Here is a 22,951-nt window from a genome sequence, read left to right on the forward strand (position 1 = left end):
AGCGCTCTCTCCACCTGAGCGGGGTGCACATTTGAGGCAACAGGTTAGGGATGGCCACACACATCACATTCCCAGAATGATTATTCAGAGCATAGGGTTTGGGGTGGGCATATTTTTTAGTTTTGGCTATGCTCTGGGTCATCATTCTGGGAACATAACCTGTTTTATCATTTTACATCCCACTGTACTAGAGCTGGGTGGTATGCCCAAAAATTCATATCACGGCATTTTTGCAAGTTATGTCGGTTCCACGGTATTTAACTGTGTTCCCCCCCACCCCCGCCGAGGAACTAATCACATACATATATGACCCCCAGGCGCTACTATATTTCCTCCAGGCCACGGCACTTTAAAATGAATGACTTGCGGGAGGAGCTTTAAATGAATGACTTGCGGGCCGCGGCGCTGGAAACGATTAAAGGAAAACTGTCAGATATGGCAGATATCCTGCTGTATAGTGCGGGAGACACTGATTCCAACAAGCTCTACCTTTACAGCATCCGCCTGGCCGTTCGCCCGCAATTGTAGTTTTATTCTATGTGTAATGTGTATATCTGTCTGTAACTGGCACGGGTGGGGCTTCTGCAGGTTAACTGGCACTGACGTCATCACCGCTTATGAATATTCATCCCCCCTCCCTCCAGTTCTCCCTTTCTTCGCCGCTCTTAACTGGAGGGAGGGGGATGAATATTTATAAGCGGCGCTGACGTCAGTGGCAGTTAACCTGCAGAAGCCCTGCCAGTTACAGCAAGATATACACATAGAATAAAACTACAATTGCGGAAGAATGGCTGGGCGGATCCAGGAAAGGTAGGGCTCGTTGGAATCAACGTCTCCCGCACTATCCATCAGTACCTGTGGATAGTGCGGGAGAAAATATCTGACAGTTTTCCTTTAAGTTGCAAGCCGGAAGCTGTCACCTCCCCCTGCAAGCGCTAAAAGCCAGGCTTTTAGCGCTTGCAGAGGGAGGTGACAACTTGCCACAGCACACATCTCATTTCATTTAAAGCGCCGCCGCAACTCATCTGCAGCTGATCATTCATTCGAGGAGGGAAGGGGCCCAACCGGTATTGTGGTATGGGAAAAATGCATATCGTCCAGTGAAAAAATTTCGGTATGAACCGGTATACCACCCAGCCCTACACTGTACCCCATTATAGTAATTTAACCCATGTAACGCTCCTTGAGGAGGGTCTCACAGGCAGCTATGTAGAAGCTCAAGGCCCCTGACTGCGCTCCTGCTCTTCCAAGACCGGTGTGCACCCACAGAGCTGTTTAACCCCTTAAAGGACTCAGGGTTTTTCCGTTTTTGCACTTTTGTTTTTTCCTCCTTACCTTTTAAAAATCATAACCCTTTCAATTTTCCTCCTAAAAATCCATATTATGGCTTATTTTTTGCGTCACCAATTCTACTTTGCAGTGACATCAGTCATTTTACCCAAAAATTCACGACGAAACGGAAAAAAAAAATCATTGTGCGACAACATCGAAGAAAAAACACCATTTTGTAACTTTTGGGGGCTTCCGTTTCTACGCAGTGCATATTTCGGTAAAAATGACACCTTATTATTCTGTAGGTCCATACGGTTAAAATGATACCCTACTTATACAGGTTTGATTTTGTCGCACTTCTGGAAAAAATCATAACTACATGCAGGAAAATTTATACGTTTAAAAATGTCCTCTTCTGACCCCTATAACTTTTATTTTTTTCACGTACAGGGCGGTATGAGGGCTCATTTTTTGCGCCGTGATCTGAAGTTTTTATCGGTATGATTTTTGTTTTGATCTGACTTTTTGATCACTTTTTATTCATTTTTCAATGGTATAAAAAGTGAGCAAAATACGCTTTTTTGTTCTTTGGAATTTTTTTGCGCGTACGCCATTGACCGTGCGGTTTAATTAATGATATATTTTTATAGTTCGGACATTTACGCACGCGGCGATACCACATATGTTTATTTTTATTTACACTGTTTTATTTTTTATATGGGAAAAGGGGGGTGATTCAAACTTTTATTAGGGAAGGGGTTAAATGACCTTTATTAACACTTTTATTTTACTTTTTTTTTTCCGTGTTATAGGTCCCATAGGGACCTATAACACTGCACACACTGATCTCCTATGCTGATCACTGGCGTGTATTAAGGCAGGCAAGGGCCCTCCCGGTGTCCAGTAAGCTGTTCGGGACGCCGCGATTTCACCGCGGCCGTCCCAAACAGCCCGACTGACTAGCTGGGATACTTTCACTTTCGCTTTAGAAGCGGCGGTCAAAGCTTTGACCGCCGCTTCTAAAGGGTTAATACCGCACATCGCCGCGATCGCCGATGTGTGGTATTAGCCGCGGGTCCCGGCCGTTGAGGAGTGCCGGGACAGCGCGATCCCGCTTCATATCACGGGAGCCGGCGCAGGACGTAAATATACGTCCTGCGTCGTTAAAGGGTTAAGCCCAGATATGAAGTATGTCCTTACTCCAAAGAAATGTATTTATGGTGACATTTTCTCATTTTTCCTTTTCACATCCAAATTTTATGAACATTTATTAAACACCTGTGTGGTGTTAAGGCTCACTGTACCCCTTGTTAAGTTCCTTAAAGGGTTTGTTTTCCAAAATAGTATGCCATGTATTTTTATTTTTTTTTGCTATTCTGGGACCATAGGGGCTTCCTAAATGCGACATGCAAATGTGACTTCTTCTCTTCTGAGCATTGTAGTGCGCCCGCAGTGCACTTGACGTCCACACATGGGGTATATCCATACTCTAAAGAGATGGGGTTACAAATTTTGGGGGGCATTTTCTCCTATTACCCCTTGTAAAAATGTAAAAAATTTGGGGAAAACCAGCATTTTTGTGAAAAAAATTAATAATTTACACATCCAACTTTAACCCCTTGGTGACGGAGCCAATTATAACCCTAAAGGACGGGAGCATTTTTTGCAAATCTGACCTCTATCACTTTATGCATTAATAACTCTGGGATGCTTTTATTTATAAATGAGTCCGAGATTTTTTTCAGGGACCAGTTAAGTTTAAAAGTGAATTTGAGGGTCTATATGTTGGAAATTCCCTATAATAGACCCCATTATAAAAACTGCACCCCTCAAAGTATTCAAAATTACATTCAAAAAGTTTGTTAACCCTTTACGTGTTTCACAGGAATAGCAGCAAAATGGAGAAAAATAAAAATCTCAATTTTTTACAGTAAAAGATTATTGTAGCCCCATTTTTTCATTTTTAAAAGGGGTAAAAAGGTAAAAAGCCCCCCCCCCCCAAACTTGTAATTCATTTTCTCTCGAGTAAGGAAATACCTCATATGTGGATGTAAAGTGCTCTGTGGGTGCACTAGAGGGCTCAGAAGGGAAGGAGCGACAATGGCATTTTGAAGAGCGAATTTTGCTGAAGTGGTTTTTTGGGGGGCATGGATTTAGAAAAAATTTTGGAAACTACACCCCACAGGTGATTGACGATCTTTAGTTAAAGTGGGCCGTGAAAATGAAAAGTTTTATTTTTAATCACTAAAATGCTGGTGTTACCCCAAACTTTTCATTTTCACAAGAAGTAATAGGAGAAAATGCCCCACAAAATTTGTAACCCCATTTCTCTCGAGTAAGAAAATCTCTCATATGTGGATGTGAAGTGCTCTGTGGGTGCACTAGAGGGCTCAGAAGGAAATGAGAGACAATGGGCTTTTGGAGAGAGAATTTTGCCGAAATGGTTTTTGGGGGGCATGTCGCATTTAGGATGATGCCTGAACAGTAATAAAAAAATAAAAAAAAACACATGGCATACTATTTTGGAAACTACACCCTTTAAGATATGTAACAAGGGGTACAGTGAGCCTTAACACCCCACAGGTGATTGACAAACTTTTGTAAAATTGGGACATAAAAATAAATTTTTCTTCAATAAAATGCTGGTGTTACCCCAAATTTCTCATTTTCACAAGGGGTAATGGGAGAAAAAGCCCTCCAAATTTTTTAACCCCATTTATTCCGAGTATGGAAATACCCCATATGTGGATGTAAAGTGCTCTGTGGGCGAACTACAATTCTCAGAAGAGGAGGAGTGCCACTGGGCATTTGGAGAGAGAATTTGGTTGGAATGGAAGTCGGGGGCCATGTGCGTTTACAAAGCCCCCATGGTGCCAGAAAAGTGGACCCCCACCACCCACGTGACCCAATTTTGGAAACTACACCCCTCACAGAATTTAATAAGGGGCGCAGTGAGCATTTACACCCCCCACTGGTGTTTGACAGATCTTTGGAACAGTAGGCTGTGCACATGAAAAATTACATTTTCTGTTCAAAAAAATCTGTCAGACATCTGTGGGGCGTAAATGCTCACTGTACCCCTTATAACACTCCGTAAGGGGTGTAGTTTCCAAAATGGGGTCACATGTGGAGGGAGTCTACTGTTCTGACACCATGGGAGCTTTGTAAACACACATAGACTTCAATTCCAGCCTAATTCTCTCTCAAAAAGCCCAATGGCACTCCTACTCTTCTGAGCATTGTAGTTCGCACGCAAAGCACTTTACGTCCACATATGGGGTATTTCCATACTCAGAAGAAATGGGGTTACAAATTTTGGGAGGCTTTCTTCCTATTAACCCTTGTGAAAATGAAAAATTTGGGGTAACACCAGCATTTCAGGGGGAAAAAATAAAAAATTTTATTTTCATGTCCAACTTTAAGGAAAATTTGTCAAGGACCTGTTAAGGCTCACTATACCCCTTGTTATGTTCCGTGAGGGGTGTAGTTTCCAAAGTGGGGTCACATGTGGGTGTTTTTTTGGTGTTCATGTCAGAACCGGTGTAACGATCAGCCACCTCTGTGCAAATCACCAATTTAGGCCTCATGGCGCTCTCTCACTCCTGAGCCATGTAGTTCGTCCACAGAGAATTTTACGTCCACATATGGGGTATTTCCGTACTCGGAAGAAATTACGTTAGAAATTTTGGGGGTCTTTTTCTCCTTTTATCTTTTGTGAAAATGTTAAGTATGGGAAAACACCAGCATGTTAGTGTTACATTTTTTTACATGCTGGTGTAGCCCCCAACTTTACCTTTTCATAAGGGGTAAAAGGGGAAAAATCCCCCCAAAGTTTTTAACGCAATTTCTCCTGAGTACAGAAGTACCCCATATGTGGCCCTAAACTGTTGCCTTAGAGTGTACCCGTCAGATCCAACAAATTATTATTATTTTTTTTAACATATCACTCAGTACCTAATCCTGACCATGTACATCTAATTTATGTATCTAGCACCTTTATTTTTTTTTTATTACACTTTTAATTTAGCTCACTAGTCTGAATTCCTCTCAAAGGGAGGGGGCGTGGCCTCACTTTTGCAGGTTGACGTCCCCTCCCTCAGTATGCTGTCTGATCACATCTCTCCTAGCATTAGCAAAACTACAACTCCCAGCTTGTCCTCACTGACAGTAGCGGGACACAAGCTGACAGTGGGAGGATTTTTCCTCCAGATGTGAGCCCTGCGCTCACAGGTGTCAATCAAGGAAGTGTGTCCATGACATAGGTGATGATGCATGGACACAGCAGGACTAGTATGTGTCCAGGCAGGGGGGGCAGTTGTTTGACTGGCTTTTTTAGTATGAAATACTGAAAATTTTCTAATGAAAGAAATTGCAAAACCTATTGGTTTTGCATACTCTACAACCAGTGCTGTGGAGTCGGAGTCGAACGAAATTTTGGGTACCTGGAGTCTGAGTCGGCAAACAATGCACCGACTCCGACAAAATTTTGATTGGAATAAAAAAAAAAAAAAAAAAGCAAGTTTCAATGTCCCAATTCACAAAAAGTTATAATTAATGACTTCTCTACTGTAAGAATGAAGACCAATGCATGCAGTGCCTCACTTAACCTCAAAATGAACACGTTAAGTGACCATGAAGAAGCATGCTCTTCATGGGCTTCACTATATGGCATGCAATACACAATTAGGAACGGCAATACTTATACTTTCCATAGTGTTGTGTTCTGCTGCTACAGGGAACCCATGGGTAACCTAACCTCTCACTGATAAGGGATTAAGTAAATATGTTTTTTGCAGTATTAGAGACACTTGTATAAGTGAAGGGAATGGAGGGTCAATAGATTAAGACTGAAGCTGTAAACCATTGGAAAAACTGCTGTCATTCAGCTAAGGCTATAAAAACTTGTAAACTCCGATTGTCAGCTTAAACTTTAAACATGACTATGGGATACTACTAGGGAAATCATGTTTTATAATAAATGCCCCTTCCCGGATCCTCCCACTGCCCTATCTTCAGCAGCAGATCAGCACACAAAGATAACATATTAATACAGAGGTGTTGGGGAGTCGGAAGTACATTTTTTTTTTTAAGGGTTCAGGTAGGTGCTTTTTTATTCCACCCCCCAAACACACACACACACACACACACACACACACACACACACACACACACACCCCTTTTTGGTGTCTTCTGCGCCCCTGCCGCCACTGGGCACTAATCACCTACTCAGTGGCGCACACAACTGATTAAGTATACGCTCTTTGGCGCAGGTTTTTTTTGCGTTAGAAGCACACCCTTTTTTTTGGTTAGGTTTGGTATAAAGTAGAACCCCCCCCCCCCCACACACACATTATTTATATATATATATATATATATATATATATATATATATATATATATATACACACACATACACACACACACATATACATACACACTCCCCCCCCCCCTCCCCTTTCCCATAAGTTTTAGGCAATGGCTCGCAGGGAGTTTTCAGCAGCATGTGCCTTACTTGCTTCAGACTCTGAAAGCGCCAGTGAGGGGGAGGAAGATCCCACTTTCCTAGTCTCTTCTTTGCTCTCCTCATCATCTAGTGATGATGAGCCACCAAGGTGGCGGAGACACTGCCTTGAGAGACCACAACCCTCCACTTTTTATTTGTCATTGTTTCAGTGAAGACCTTGTCAACATGATGGTGACACAGGCAAACCTGTACGCCCACCTGGGCTCGATTTTGGCTAGGCCTAATGAACGGCATGCCGTCAATGCAGCCGAAATAAGGACCTTTTGGGGCCTCATGCTGCATATGGGCCTAGTCAAAAAACCCAGTGTCAGGCAGTACTGGAGCAGGGACGTCCTCTACCAGACCCCGCTCTACAGTATGGCCATGGCAAGGGAACGTTTTGAGGCCCTATGAAAATGCCTGCATTTCAAGGACAATGCAGCATGTCCCCCCCCCCCTAAGGTGATTGTGCCTATGACCGCCTGTACAAGATAAGGCCAGTCATAAATCACTTTGGGGCCAAGTTTCTGGAGGTCTCAATTGATGAGTCTCTTATCAGTTTTAAAAGGGGAGACTCATGTTCCGCCAATATATCCCATCCAAGCGGGCGAGATATGGCGTGAAACTCTATAAACTCTGTGAGAGTACCTCCAGGGTTTAGAGTGTATTAGGGTCGAGATTCCCATATTGAACCACCAGAATGTCCCCCCATTCAGGGTGTCAGAAGGAAACTCATGTGGGACCTTTTGCACCCACTAATAGATTAGAGTTAACATCTTTACGTGGATAACTTTTACACTAGTATCCCTGGGTTCAAATACCTTGCCACCAGATCTGCGTCTGCTTGTGGGACGGTGTGGAAAAATCAGAGAGGCCTCCCGACCTATTACCTCCAGGCACCAATCCCCAGGAGAGAGTTCCATGCCTTTTCCTGTGGAAACCTGTTGCTGGTCAGGAATAAAAGGACAAGAGGGATATCCTTATGCTCACCACAATTCATGGGAACGGCAGCACCCCTGTCCCTGTGCACGGTACTGCGGCATTGGTCCTCAAGCCTGATTGTATCGTGGACTATAATCAGTATATGGGGGTAGTTCATCTCTCTGATCAAGTCCTCAAGCCATATAATGCAATGCGCAAAACCCGTGCATGGTACAAAAAGGATGCAATCTATATGGTCCAGGTTGCCATGTACAATGCATTTGTACTATACTGGAGCACTGGCAACACAGGCAGATTTCTCAAGTTCCAGGAGGTGCTCATAAAAGGCACTGATCTTTGGCGATCAGGGGGGTGCAGCCCCGAGCACTTCCGGAACGGGAGGTGCCAGAATCCCAGAAAAAAAATGCAGAGGGGGATACGGAAGGACACCACCACTCAATGCGACACTTGCCCCGATGATCCGGGCCTCTGCATTAAAAATTGCTTCAGGGAGTATCACACTTCCATGGAGCACTAAATTTTAAAATCATCTTTCCCCATTTTAAATTCCCCTTGATTTGACCGCAATGTACCTGTCCACAGTACATTGTCCTCCAAAATATTCTCTCCAGAAGCCAAACAGCGCTCCTTCTCTTCTGAGACCTGTAGTGCGCTTGCAGAGCAATTTACGACAACATATAAAAAAAAGGTATTTAACCCCTTAAGGACCAAGCCCATTTTGGCCTTAAGGACCAGAGCGTTTTTTGCAAATCTGACCACTGTCACTTTAAACATTAATAACTCTGGAATGCTTTTACTGATCATTCTGATTCCGAGATTGTTTTTTCGTGACATATTCTACTTTAACATAGTGGTAAATTACCACTTAAACATTTTATGGTAACTTGCATCCTTTCTTGGTGAAAAATCCCAAAATTTGACAAAAAATTGAAAATTTTGCATTTTTCTAACTTTGAAGCTCTCTGCTTGAAAGGAAAATGGATATTCAAAATAAAAAAAAAAATGTATTCACATATACAATATGTCTACTTTATGATTGCATCATAAAATTGATGAGTTTTTACTTTTGGAAGACACCAGAGGGCTTCAAAGTTCAGCAGCAATTTTCCAAATTTTCACAAAATTTTCAAACTCACTATTTTTCAGGGACCAGTTCAGGTTTGAAGTGGATTTGAAGGGTCTTCATATTAGAAATACCCCATAAATGACCCCATTATAAAAACTACACCCCCCAAAGTATTCAAAATGACATTCAGTAAGTGTGTTAACCCTTTAGGTGTTTCACAGGAATAGCAGCAAAGTGAAGGAGAAAATTCTAAATCATCATATTTTACACTCGCATGTTCTTGTAGACCCAATTTTTTTAATGTTTGCAAGGGGTAAAAGGAGAAAATTTTTACTTGTGTTTGTAGCCCAATTTCTCTCGAGTAAGCACATACCTCATATGTCTATGTTAATTGTTCGGCGGGCGCAGTAGAGGGCTCAGAAGCGAAGGAGCGACAAGGGGATTTTGGAGAGTATGTTTTTCTGAAATGGTTTTTGGGGGGCATGTTGCATTTAGGAAGCCCCTATGGTGCCAGAACAGCTAAAACCGCCCACATGCCATACCATTTTGGAAACTAGACCCCTTGAGGAACGTAACAAGGAATTAAGTGAGCCTTAATACCCCACAGGGGTTTCACAACTTTTGCAAATGTAAAAAAAAAAAAAAGAATAAATTTTACCTAAAATGCTTGGTTTCCCAAAAATTTTACATTTTTACAAAGGGTTAAAGCAGAAAATACCCCCCAAAATTTGAAGCCCAATTTCTCCCGATTCAGAAACACCCCATATGGGGGTGAAAAGTGCTCTGCTGGCGCACTACAGGTCCCAGAAGAGAAGGAGTCACATTTGGCTCTGGGGGCATGCCGCATTTAGGAAGCCCCTATGGTGCCAGGACAGTAAAAAAAAAAACAAAAAAAAAAAAACACATGGCATACATTTTGGAAACTAGACCCCTTGGGGAACGTAACAGTGTGACAGTGAGTACTTACACCTCACAGGTTTTTTGAACAGTGGGCCGTAAAAGTGAAAAATTAGATTTTTTTGCACTATATTGATAGTGTTACCCCAAATGTTTCATTTTCACATTGGGTAATAGGGCAAAAGGCCCCCAAAATTTGTAGAACAATTTTGTCTGAGAAAAAAAATACCCCATATGTGGATGTAAATTGCTCTGTGGACGCACTGCAATGCTCAGAATAGAAGGAGTGAAAATTTTGTTGTAATTGAAGTCGGGGGTCATGTGCATTTATAAAGCCCCCATTGTGCAATAACAGCCAAAAAAAAAATAAAAACACATGTGACACCATTTTAGAAACTACATCCCTCAATGAACGTAACAAGGGGTACAGTGGGAAATAACACCTCACAGGTTTTTTGAAAAGTGGGCCATAAATTTAAAAATTTGATTTTTTTTTTACAGTAAAGTGCTGGGGTTACCCAATTATTAACATTTTCACAAGGAGTAATATGAGAAATTGGGTTACAAATTTTTGAGGGCTTTTCCCCCTGACTATAAAAATACATCCACATATGGGGTAACGTGCTGGACGGGCGCACAACAAGGCTCAGAAGTCAAGGAACACCCACATGTGAGAATACTACAAACAGTACACCCCCTAGGGAAGGTGTATAGGGGGAAGTGGAGATTTGGAACAGACAGGTGTTCCCTTCATTTATTTTCCAGGAATGGATGAAGAGTACTATGGGGGGGGGGGGGGGGGGGGAGAAAATTGCTATTTTAGAACTGATATGCCAATTATTTTCCCAGAATGATGACCGCCCCAAACCCTATACTCTGAATCATCATTCTGGGAAGGGGATGTGTGGGGCCGTCCCTATTCTGTTACCTCAAATGCGCAACCCGCTCAGGTGGGGAGAGAGAGCGTTGCGCATTTGAGGCAACTCCAAACCTCCAATGCTGTTAACTCTGTGTCCCATGACCCATTTTTCATGGGATATTATGAGGGGCATTGGGAAAGAGGTTTTGGGTTTGATTTTTTGGGGGGTAGGGTATTTTGGTATAAAATTTGGAAGATAATGTACCCTGGACTGGTACATTGGAGCCGAATTCTGGGGAATGAAATTTAGGGCAAAGGATGGAAAATTTAGTACTCCATGGAAGTGTGATACTCCCTGAAGCAGCCTATGCAGAGGCCCGGATGATCGGGGCAAGTGTCACACTGAGTGGTGGTGTCCCTCCGTCTCCCCTTCCTGTGACACACTCTGCATCTTTTCTGGGTTCGTTCCGACCTTCCAGTGTTGGGGATCACACCTGGAAAGTGTTGGCCGGGGACGATCCGGGGACCTAAAGTTCCAGAGGTGCTCTGACCCGCTCTTTGGCGGTCACCAAAGATGAGGGCCTTTAGAACTACCTCTTGGAACTCCAGGTATGCCCCTGTGTTGCCAGCGTTCTGGTACAGTATAAAAGAGTTGTACATGGCAACCTGTACCATGTAGACCGCAACCTTTTTATACCATATACGTGTTTTCCGCATGGCATTATATGGCTTGAGGACTTGATCAGAAAGATCAACTCCCCCATATACCGATTGTAGTCCAGAATACAATCGGGCTTGAGGACCGGTCCCGCGGTACCTCGCACAGGGACGGGGGTGCTGCCATTCCCATGAATTGTGGTGAGCATAAGGACATCCCTCTTGTCCTTATACCGGACCAACAACAGGTTCTCATGGGAAAAGGCACGGGACTCATCCCGGGGGATAGGAGCATGTAGGGAATGATGGGGCGGAAGGCCTCTTTGATTCTTCCGGACTGTCCCACAAGCGACCGTGGATCTGGCGGCGAGGGATGAACAGAGAGGGATACTAGTATAAAAGTTATCCACGTAAAGGTGGTAACCTTTATCTAGCAATGGGTGCAAAAGGCCCCAAACGATTTTCCCGCTAACACCCAGAGTGGGGGGACATTCTGGGGGTTCAAAACGGGAATCTCGTCCCTCATACACTATAAACTTGCAAGTGTACCCAGAGGTACTCTCGCAAAGTTTATACATCTTCACGCCATACCGCGCTCGCTTGGTCGGGATGTATTGCCGGAAGCTGAGTCTCCCCTTGAAGCTAATGAGCGACTAATCAATAGAGACCTCCCGCCCCGGGACATAGGCCTCCCAAAATCTGGCCCCGAAGGGAGGGACATGCCGCATTATCAGTATATTGCAAACATTTCCGAATGGCCTTGAACCGGGAACGTGTCATGGCCATACTGTAGAGGGGTGTCTGGTAAAAGACGTCCCCACTCCAATATTGCCTGACACTGGTTTTTTTAACTATACCCATACGCAGCGCGAGGCCCCAAAAGGTCCTCATTTCGGCTGCATCGATTGGAGTCCAGCCGCCGGGTCTAGCTAAAAGTGAGCCCGGGTTAGCGGCGACGAACTGTTGGGCGTACAGATTCGTCTGTGAAACCATTAAATTAACAAAGTAGTCACTGAAAAAATGACCGAAAAAGTCCTTTTCAGTGAACCCGGCGATGTCAATTTTGATTCCTGAGTCGCCAACAAACTCAGGAATCACGGGCTCGTGGTCCGCTGGCTCAGCCCAGTCAAGTTCTCCGGTAGGAGGTACCAGTGACCTTGGCAGGGGGGCTTCACTAGTATGAGCGCCAGGTGGACTCATACTAGCATGGGGCACAGGCTCAAGGACAGAGGAGGTTTGCGGCACCGCATGGCGGCGAGTTCGCCGCCTTGGTGGCTCATCATCTGAACTAGATGATGAGGAGGACAATGAAATAAGGAAGGTGGGGTCTTCATCGTCCTCTGAGATGCTTTCAGAGTCGGAGGCAATTAGGTCATATGCCTCCTCCGCCGAAAACACTCTGCGGGCCATTTCCCTACTCTAATGGGGATACGGGTATGTGTGTGTGTGTGGGGGGGAAAACTTTATTGGTGTGTGTGCTGCGTGTGGTGTGGTGCGATACTACCTCCCTAACCCGCCCTAGCCTAACCTAACCTAACTAAACTAACCCGCCCTAACAGAAAAAAATATAAAATTAAAAGGGGACTTTAAAAAAAAAGGGGGACTTCTAGCGCAAAAAAAAACCCTGCGCCAAAAAAATAAGCGTTTATCTAATCAGTGGTGTGCGCACTGATTAGCGCTTGTGGCGGCAGGGGGCACAGAAGTCAGTGGGGGGTCCGGCCACTCAGCCCAGGACAGTGGCTAGTGGCTTGTTCACAGACCCCCACACAAAAAAAACCGAAAAATTAAATTAAAAAACGCTTTACCCCGAAAAAAATGCACCCGCCTGAACCAAAAAAAAAAAAAAAAACGCTGATCAGTGATAAATCACCGACAGCGGTGGGACAGGCTGCACATACAGGTACGGTCCGTCCACACAGTACACGCCTGCTACTGGTGGCACGGAACACCTATGGGTGCAAAAAAAAAATACGCGTTAACCGAAAAAGGTGCCTTTACCACAAAAAAACGCTGATCAGTGATAAATCACTGACAGCGGTGAGGCACTCCGCACACACAGGTACGGTCCGGCCACACAGTACACGCCTGCTACTGGTGGCATGGACCGCCTATGGGTGCAAAAACACGCTAGAAAACCCGAAAAAAAGCGCCGGCACCACAAAAAAAAAACGCTGATCAGTACTACGGGACTGATCAGCGGCGGGTGGGCTTTAACAAACGGTGGCGGACCGTTCTTTTATAACTAAGAGGGTCCGCACACACGGTTAGTGAAAAAAAAAAGATCTGCGCCAAAAAAAAAAAAAAGGCTGGCGGCAGACCGCAGCGACCCAGCAGGGCCGGGGTCACGCAGCTAAAGGTGCTACGGACCCACGGACACCCACTGAGGTACGCCGAAAAAAAAAAATTAAAAACTATTTTTTTTTTTTTTTTTTAAACCCTAACCTGTCCCTACCTAATCTAAAGCTATCCCTGGGGATTTCTGTGCCAAGGGGCCACAGAAAGGGGGCAAGGGCACTTTTTTTTTAACTGAGGGGATGGTGGGCAGCACGGGGCTCCGTCCTGCACACCAGATCTCTGTGAAATGGCGGGCAGAACGGAGCAACATGCTCCTAGCCCACCAGATCCCCTTCCATTACATTGTGATTGGTGTGGCCACTTTGGCCACCCAATCACAACTGTACTGAGGGGGGTGGCCACAATGCCAGCCCCCAGTACAGCATGGATGGTGAATGGTGGTGTATACTACACCAGTCACCATCTATATCCAGGTCACAGGGTCACACGTGACCCTGATGACCCGGAACCGCTGCAGAACGCCGGTTAGTAGTTACCGGCGTCCTGCAGCGATCGCCGGTATAGGAGGTCCTCCGGACCTCCTCCAGCACACTGCCGGGATGTCGGAACCGCTGCAGAACGCCGGTTAGTAGTTACCGGCGTCCTGCAGCGATCGCCGGTATAGGAGGTCCTCCGGACCTCCTCCAGCACACTGCCGGGATGTCTGCTGATAGAAATCAGCAGACATCCGGCTCCGATCCCCGCACGGCGGGGAACGGAATCGCAGCGCATCGCTCGTCTGAATTGACGAGCAATGCGCTGCGATCGCCGACATGGGGGGTCATCATGACCCCCCTGGGCGATATGCCCCGATGCCTGCTGATCGATTTCAGCAGGCATCGGGCGCCGGCTCCGCTCCAGATGGTTGCGGGGGGCCGGTAAAGCACATGACGTTCTCATACGTCATGTGTCCTTAAGGACTCGGACATGGAGACGTATGAGAACGTCATGTGTCCTTAAGGGGTTAAATTAAAATTTGAGGTAACACCAGAATTTTAGTGTTAATCAAATTTTTCACTTTTACAACCCACTGTTCAATAAATCTGGGAGGTGTAAGTTCTTACTGTAATTTTTTATTACATTCCTTGATGGGTGTAGTTTCCAAAATTGTGTCACATGTGGTGGGTTTCCGCTTTTCTGGCACCATGGGGGCTTTGTAAATGCACATGGCTCCCAACTTCAATTCCAGCCAAATTCACTCTCCAAAAGCCAAATAGCGGTCCTTCTCTTCTGAGACCTGTAGTGTGTTCACAGAGCAATTTACATTCACATATGGGGTATTTCCTTATTTGGGAAAAATTGGGCTAAAGATTTTGGGGTGATTTTTCTCTGATTAACCCTTTTGAAAATGAGAAATTTGCGGTACCACCAGCATTTTAGAGTTTAAAATCAAAATTTTTCATTTTCATGTCAAATTAAACGAAAAGTCGACAAACACCTGTGAAGTGTTAAGGCTCAATATACCCCCCCCCCCCCCTTGTTCCTTGAGGGGTGTAGTTTCCAAAATAGTATGCCATGTGGTATTTTTTTGGGCTGCTCTGACTCCATGGGGGATACCTAAATGAGACATGCCCCCCAAAAACCATTCCAGAAAAATTCTCTCTCCAAAATCGCAACGATGCTCCTTTCCTTCTGAGCCATGTTGTGTGTCCGCAGAGCACTTCACATCCACATATGAGGTATTGCCCTACTCGAGAGAAATTGAACTACAAATTTTAGGAGTCTTTTTCTCCTTTTACCCCTTGTAAAAAGTATAAAAATGGAGTTACAAGAACATGTTAGTGTAAATAATTTAGATTAGTTTTTTTCCTCCACTTTACTGCTATTCCTGTGAAACACCTAAAAGGGTTAAACTTTCTGAATGTCATTTTGAATACTTTGAGGGGGGCACTTTTCACAATGGGGTCCATAATGTGGGTTTCATACAGAAAAGCCCCTCAAACCCACTTCAAATTTAACTGGTCCCTGAAAAAAATCATATTTTGAATTTTTCATGAAAATTTGGAAAATTGCTGCTTTACTTTGAAGCCCTCTAAAACATGTCAACTTTATGATGATTCACATATACAATATATCTACTTTATATTGGCAAGATATAATTTATTTGGAATGTATATTTTCCTTACAAGCAGAGAGTTTCAAAGTTAGAAAAATTCTACATTTTCATGAAATGTTTTTAATTTTTAAATCAAGAAAGTATGGGCAATTATTTACCACTAACATAAAGTACAATAGGTCACGAAAAAACAATCTCGGAATCAAATTCAAAAGTAAAAGCATCCCAGAGTTATTAATGCTTAAAGCGACAGGGGTCAGAAATGCAAACAATGTTCCCATCCTTGGGGTCAAAATGGGCTCCGTCCCCAAAGGGTTAATGGCACAGCCTATTTTGGCCTCAAGGACACAGCAAGTTTTAATTTTGCATTTCCGTTTTTTCCTCCTCCTAAAAATCATATTTGTGTGGGGGGGTTGAAAGGAAAACTGCAATTTTGCAAATGTTTTGATTTTCACGCTGTACACTTTACGGAAAAAATTACAAGTTTTCTTTATTATGTGGGTCAATACGATTACATTGATACCCACTTTTCTATTACTTTTTTTCCCAAAAAAAAGTATGTTTAAAATTGATCTATTTACCACCTATAACTTTCTCATTCTGTATACAGGGCTGTATGGGGGCTAATTTTTAGCGCCGAGATCTGAAGTTTTTATAAGTACCACTTTTGATCTTTTTAATCACTTTTTTTTATTTATTTATTTATTTTTTTTTTTTAAAGCAGTAATTTTCCTTTCCTTTCCTCGTAGCTGTGTCTCGGGGAATCCGGTCACTCGTTAGAATTCTCTCATTGCTGCAGATGCCATGATCTGTATTGATCATGGCATCTGAGGAGCTAATGGAGGACATCAGCGTGATTACTCATGTCCACCATTCCTGGCACATGGCAGCCAGGATCTGCCGTGCATGAAGGGAACAACGCTCCGGTGCTCGCATTATATACAGAACATAAATGTACATCCTGATGCGTTAAAGGGGTTCTCCGGTGCTTACACATCTTATCCCCTATCCAAAGGATAGGGGATAAAATGCCTGATCGTGGGAGTCCCGCAGCTGGGGACGCCCGTGATCATGCACGCGGCACCCTGTTTGTAATCAGTCCCCGAAGCGTGTTCGCCCCGGGTCTGATTACGGGCGACTACAGGGCCGGCGGCGTGTGACGTCACGCCTCCGCCCCCGTGTGATGTCACGCTCCGCCCCTCAATGCAAGTCTATGGGAGGGGGCGCGACAGCTATCACGCCCCCTCGCGTAGGCTTGCATTGAGGGCCGGAGCATGACGTCACACGGGGGGCGGAGGCGTGACGTCAGACGCCGTCGGCCCTGTAGTCGCCCGTAATCAGACCCGGAGCGAACACGCTCCGGGAACTGATTACAAACGGGGTGCCGCGTGCATGATCACGGGCGTCCCCAGCTGCGGGACTCCCACGATCAGGCATCTTATCCCCTACTCCTTTGGAGTCTGACTGGGAGAGCATGGTAAGTGAGCTGTTGCACCCTGTTCACACTGGTGTGGTGCTGTGCGGCGTGCGTTACTGCCGTGGCGCCGTGTCTGTGGGGAGGTGCGACCCATAGACTGGTTTAAGTGGCATTGGGGCCGCTCTGCCAGTGGGTCGTTCCCCCTGTGGGCACTGGTGTCGCGGTGGTGGTGGTGGTCGCCGCCCAGTGCCACGACATTTTATGCTAGGGACGTTAGGGACCCACTCTAAATAGGTGGCCTTGACGTGGCGAGTGGGCTTTGTACTTTTTGATCAAAATGTATACTACCAACCTGTTAGTTTTTGAAATTATGCTGAGAAGCAATTAGATCATTATACAAGATTGTAGATGTGCGACCATGTCTGTTTCTTCTACCTGAATTCACTGATAACTGTAAGGTAATGCACATGGGGAGGAAAAATCTGGGCTGGGATTATGTATTAAATGGGAGAACACTTGGGACGACTGACATAGAAAAGGACTTGGGAGTCCTAGTTTACAGTAAATTTAGCTGTAGTGACCAGTGTTGGGCAGCTGCTGCCAAGGCTAATAAAATCATGGGGTGCATCACTAGGGGCATAGATACCCACGACAAGGAAATAATTCTATCGCTGTACAAATTACACATAGAATACTGTGTACAGTACTGGGCACCAGTGTACAAGATAGATATAGTGGAGCTGGAGAGGGTTCAAAGACGGGCAACCAGAGTAATACGGGGAATCGGAGGACTACAGTACCCAGAAAGAATATTAGAATTAGGGTTATTTAGTTGAGAAAAAAGAAGGCTATGGGGAGACCTAATAACTATGCATAAATATATCAGGGGACAGTACAGAGACCTCTCCCATTATCTATTTTTACCCAGGACTGTATATTGGGCCTAAATATTGCAATTGCCCTATAATTAAGAAAAAAAGTGAAATCCCCCCATTTCATGTCCAATCGCCTCCATCTACCTACCCATTTTATGCCCACCGCCAATTTCACATTCCCCCCCCCCTTCTGTCACATCCCCCCACCCCCCTTCTGTCACATTCTTGTACTGCAGTAATACACTGGTTTCCCGGGCGGATTTCAAATCTTCCGCGGGACCCGGGAAACCTAGTGTATTACTGCAGTACAAGACCTTTCCCCATCAGCCAATCACTGGCTTGACACGTGACACCACTGCAGCCAGTGATTGGCTGAAAAGGGAAAGGTCCTACTGTACTAAGAAGAGAGGAAACTCCGTAGTGCACAGAGACTAATCTGCAGGGACCGGGACTAGGCGAGCAGAAGTTTTTTTTTTATTTTTCTCCCTGCGCCCTTAGCTCAGTGTTTTTCTAGCAGGGTGCCTCCAGCAGTTGTGAAACTACTACTCCCAGCATGCCCGGACAGCCTTTGCCGGTCCAAGCATGCTAAGAGTTGTAGTTTTGCAACAACTGGAGGCACCCTGGTTGGGAAACACTGACTTAGTATTTAATTTAGTTTTTACCTGCTTTGGCCGGCCCCTGCAACGGGAGCCAGCCCTAGCAGATAATCGCATGTTTTCCCGGGGGGGCATATCGCAAAAAGCAAAAATAGCGATTTGATTGTTTTTGCGACATATATAAATAAAATTAGGGCTGCATTATATATCTCTCTACATACACACACACATACATATATTTATAGGGGTCAGAAGAGGAAAAATTTTAAATGTACAAATCTATATAAGTTGGGTATCACACATAAGATAAGGTTTAATTTTTAATGAAAAATGCACTGCGTAGAAACGAAAGCTGCAAAAAATAAAAAAATGTTGTGGTGAAATAATTGATGTCATTACAAAGTAAAACTGGTTGTGCAAAAATAAGCCCTCATTTAGGTATGTAGGTAGAAAACTGGAAGTGTTATGATTTTTAGAAGGTGAGGAGAAAAAAAACGAAAGTGCAAAGATGAAAAGGGGTTAAGTACATCAATGAATACCAAGGGGAAAAAAATAAAACTTACCCTTGACTGACCAGCTTTCTCTTTAGCAAGTTTCTGTTTTCTTCTCTCTGAAAAATAAGTAAATCAGTATTAATACCAATACATTTACTGTTAGTGACCAGTAACAGATCAGATGCTGGTCTTTTCTCCCTCCCCAAGATTTCTCGGTCAATAATTACTGCAGCATTTAGGTTATTTCATAGGTGCCACAACTGTAAGGGCTCATTTACACTACGGAATCTCTGCCCAGAGATAGTCTGGTTTGTCAGAGGTTTTAAAGCCTAACTGAATCAAAGGCCTGATTCAAATATTGTGTCAGCCATTTTGTGAGTAGCAGCCATGTTAGCAGGCCAAAATGTGTTCATGAAAAGGACCGTTCCTTCCAGGTCTATTTCTCCCTTGGCTATGGCTGTCTTTTTATGAGAGAGAAATTCACGGTCTTGTCAGTCAGTACTTATGACTGGTGAGATAAGGCATGAGAGGGGGCTAGCTACATTCTCTGGACACTGGTACAATTCACCAAAGACAAGTTAAGGGGTGGTTGAGATAAAAGACTGTGAAACAAACATGTTTATCTTATATATAAAGAGCTACGGTTTATTAGAATAATCTATAGGACTATTGACATAGTAACACATTGCATATAATTATCTTATATAGTGGTTCTCACTTGAGAGCATTAAACCCACAGTGTTTGCATTTTTTATGCATGGTGGGAGAATAGTAACAATTCTCAGAGTCGCTGTCCAGGAAAAAGTTTTGGTATTCTAACAATGACCCATTTGTATAGACATAAACGGGAAGATTTATCAAAACCTGTTCAGAGGAAAAGTTGCCGCGTTTTCCATAGCAACCAGATAGCTTCTTTCATTTTGAAGAGGCCTCCGAGAAATAAATGCGATCTGATTGGTTGCTATGGGCAACTCAGCAACTTTTCCTCTGGACAGGTTTTGATACATTTTTGCCAAATACAATGTTTATTTTTTTTTTTTATATAAAATGTTTTGGGGAAAAAAAAATGTTGATGAAGATTTTATAAAGATACGCCATAAAATTGACTATTGTTATCAGCGCTCTGCTTGTGCAGCCTGCAAAACCAGATTGGATTAGCAGACTAAAGACCAGACAGCACGGAGGAAGCCAGAGGTCACGGCTGTCATCTCAGCTGATAAGGACCCCACACCCACCTACACCAGTAATTTCCACTTTTAAGGGTGGGGTTACAAGAACTGCATCCGCAGCATATTCTACAGCAGTCCAGCAGTCAGAGCGACAGTAGAGCAAGCTCCCTGCTGCGGCCAGGTAGCTCTGTGAGTCAGTTCATGACTCATAGAGCTACAGGAAGTAGGAAAGCTCACTCTGCCGTCGCTCTGTGACTGCCATTGTACATCCGCATCGTCAAATACACTGTGGATTAGCTGTGTGTGACCCTACCCTTAGGGGGAGATTTATCAAAACCAGTGCAGAGAAAAAAGGAAGCAGTTGCCCAAAACAACCATATTCCAGCTATCATATTTTAGAGGCAGATTATTATAATTTTTTTTTTTTTTTTTTTTTTTTTTTTACAAAATTACAGAAACAATTGATTAATTATGTAAAAATAAATAAATAAAAAAATGTGGTATTGCTGCATGCCTAAATGTTTAAACTATTAAAATATTGTGTTAAAAGGAATAGTCCGGTATGGACAATTCTTCTCTATCCTGCCCGGTCTGCAAAAAAAGTGAAAAACTTTCACTTACCTTCCTACGTTCCCCCAAAGTTCGGCTAGAGCTGATCGGTCTGCCGGGCTGTCTGCTTCCTACTTCCTTTAGCCCGGAATGTCACACAGCGCTTCAGCTTATTACCGGCTGAAGTGGGACATTGCTGCGGCTGGCGATGGTCTGGATTTTTTTGTGCCACAGCGCAAACTCCTAGCGGTAAGCTCACTGTAAACCTCTGCCAGTGCAAATGTACCCTAAATACATTACACTAACACATAACACTACATATACACCCCCTTACACTGTCCCCCCCCCCCCCCCCCCAATAAAAATGAAAATTTAGTTAATTTAGTCCTCAAATGCGCATGGCGCTCTCTCATTTTGGAGCCCTGTCGTATTTCAAGGAAACATGATAGGGGATAAGATGTCAGATCGCCGGGGTGCCGCTGCTGGGGACCCACGGGATTGTCGCTGCGGCACCACGCTATCATTACTGCACAGAGCGAGTTCGCTCTGTGCGTAATGACGGGGGATACAGGGGTTGGAGCACCGTTACGTCATGGCTCTGCCCCTCGTTATGTCACGGCCAGCCCCCTCAATACAAGTCTATGGGAGGGGGCGTGGCGGCGCCCCATGCCATAGACTTGCATTAAGGGGGCGGGCCGTGATGTCAAGAGGGACGGAGCTATGACATTACGCTGCTCAGTCCACTGTATCGCTCTGTATCTGTCCCCTGAACTCACTCTGTGTAGTAATGAAAGCGCGGTGCCGCAGCGGCGATCCCGGGGGTCGCCAGCAGCGGGACCCCGGGGATAAGATGTCTAGGGGCAGAGTACCCCTTTAAACATGACTATGGGATTTTACTAGGGAAATCATGTTTTATAATAAATGCTCCTTCTTTGATCCTCCCACTGCCCTATCTTCAGCAGCCGATCAGCAAACAAACTGTTCAATACAGTAGACTGTTGGCTTCCCAGCCAGTAGTCCTGTGGTAATGACATGTATGTTACCTTTCTTTCCTTCAAGGAATGTATAAAATACATTCGCATATTAATACAGAGGAGTCGGAGTTGGAAGTACAGAAAACTCCGTAGTCTGAGTCGGAACATTTTTCTACCGACTCCACAGCCCTGCTCAGAAGAGATGGGGTTACAAATTTTGGGGGGCATTTTCTCCCATTACCCTTTGTAAAAATTGTAAATTTGGGGGGGAAAAAACTGTACTTTAGTGAAAAAATTTTTTTTTTCCATTTACACATCCGATTTTAACGAAAAGTCGTCAAACTCCTGTGGGGTGTTAAGGCTAACTGGACCCCTTGTTATGTGCCTTGAGGGGTGTAGTTTCCAAAATGGTATGTCATGTAGGGTTTTCTGCTGTTCTGGCACCATAGGGGCTTTCTAAATGTGACATGCCCCCCAAAAACCATTTCAGCAAAATTCACTTTCCAAAATCCCATTGTCGCTCCTTCCCTTCTGAGCCCTCTACTGCGCCGGCCGAACACTTGACACACACATGAGGTATTTCCTTACTCGAGAGAAATTGGGTTACAAATTTTGGGGGGCTTTTTCTCCTATCACTTCACTTCAAAAACTGAGTCTACAAGAACATGCAAGTGTAAAAAATGAAGATTTTGAATTTTCTCCTTCACTTTGCTGCTATTCCTGTGAAACACCTAAAGGGTAAACACACTTACTGAATGTCATTTTGGATACTTTGAGGGGCGCAGTTTTTATAATTTGGTCATTTATGGGGTATTTCTAATATGAAGGCCCTTCAAATCCACTTCAAAACTGAACTGGTCCCTGAAAAATTCCGATTTTGAAAAAGTTGTGAAAAATTGGAAAATTGCTGCTGAACTTTGAAGCCCTCTGATGTCTTCCAAAAGTAAAAACATGTCAACTTTATGATGCAAACATAAAGTAGACATATTGTATATGTGAATCAATATATAATTTATTTGGAATATCTATTTTCCTTACAAGCAGAGAGCTTCAAAGTTAGAAAAATGCTAAATTTTTAAATGTCATCAAATTTTTTAATTTTTCACCAAGAAATGATGCAAGTATCGACGAAAATTTACCACTACCAAAAAATAGAATATGTCACGAAAAAACTATCTCGGAATCAAGTAAAAGCATCCCAGAGTTATTAATGCTTAAAGTGGTCAGATTTGTAAAAAATGCTCCCGTCCTTAGGGTCATAATGGGCTCCGTCCCCAAGGGGTTAAGGGGT

The 22,951-nt window shown here is 44.1% G+C and overlaps 1 protein-coding gene across 2 annotated transcripts in view; it reads right to left on the reverse strand.

Annotated features, from left to right (window-relative positions):
* Window positions 1-22,951, reverse strand: part of TOMM20 (translocase of outer mitochondrial membrane 20) — a 95,357-nt gene that overhangs the window by 55,991 nt on the left and 16,415 nt on the right. For both annotated transcript variants that reach the window (XM_056566985.1, XM_056566984.1), the window contains one exon: window positions 19,038-19,084. In XM_056566985.1, coding sequence (XP_056422960.1) covers window positions 19,038-19,084 — 47 coding nt within the window. The remainder of the gene's footprint in view (window positions 1-19,037; window positions 19,085-22,951) is intronic.

The sequence above is a fragment of the Hyla sarda genome, chromosome 3 (genome assembly GCF_029499605.1).
Source record: "Hyla sarda isolate aHylSar1 chromosome 3, aHylSar1.hap1, whole genome shotgun sequence".
Lineage (NCBI taxonomy): Eukaryota > Metazoa > Chordata > Amphibia > Anura > Hylidae > Hyla > Hyla sarda.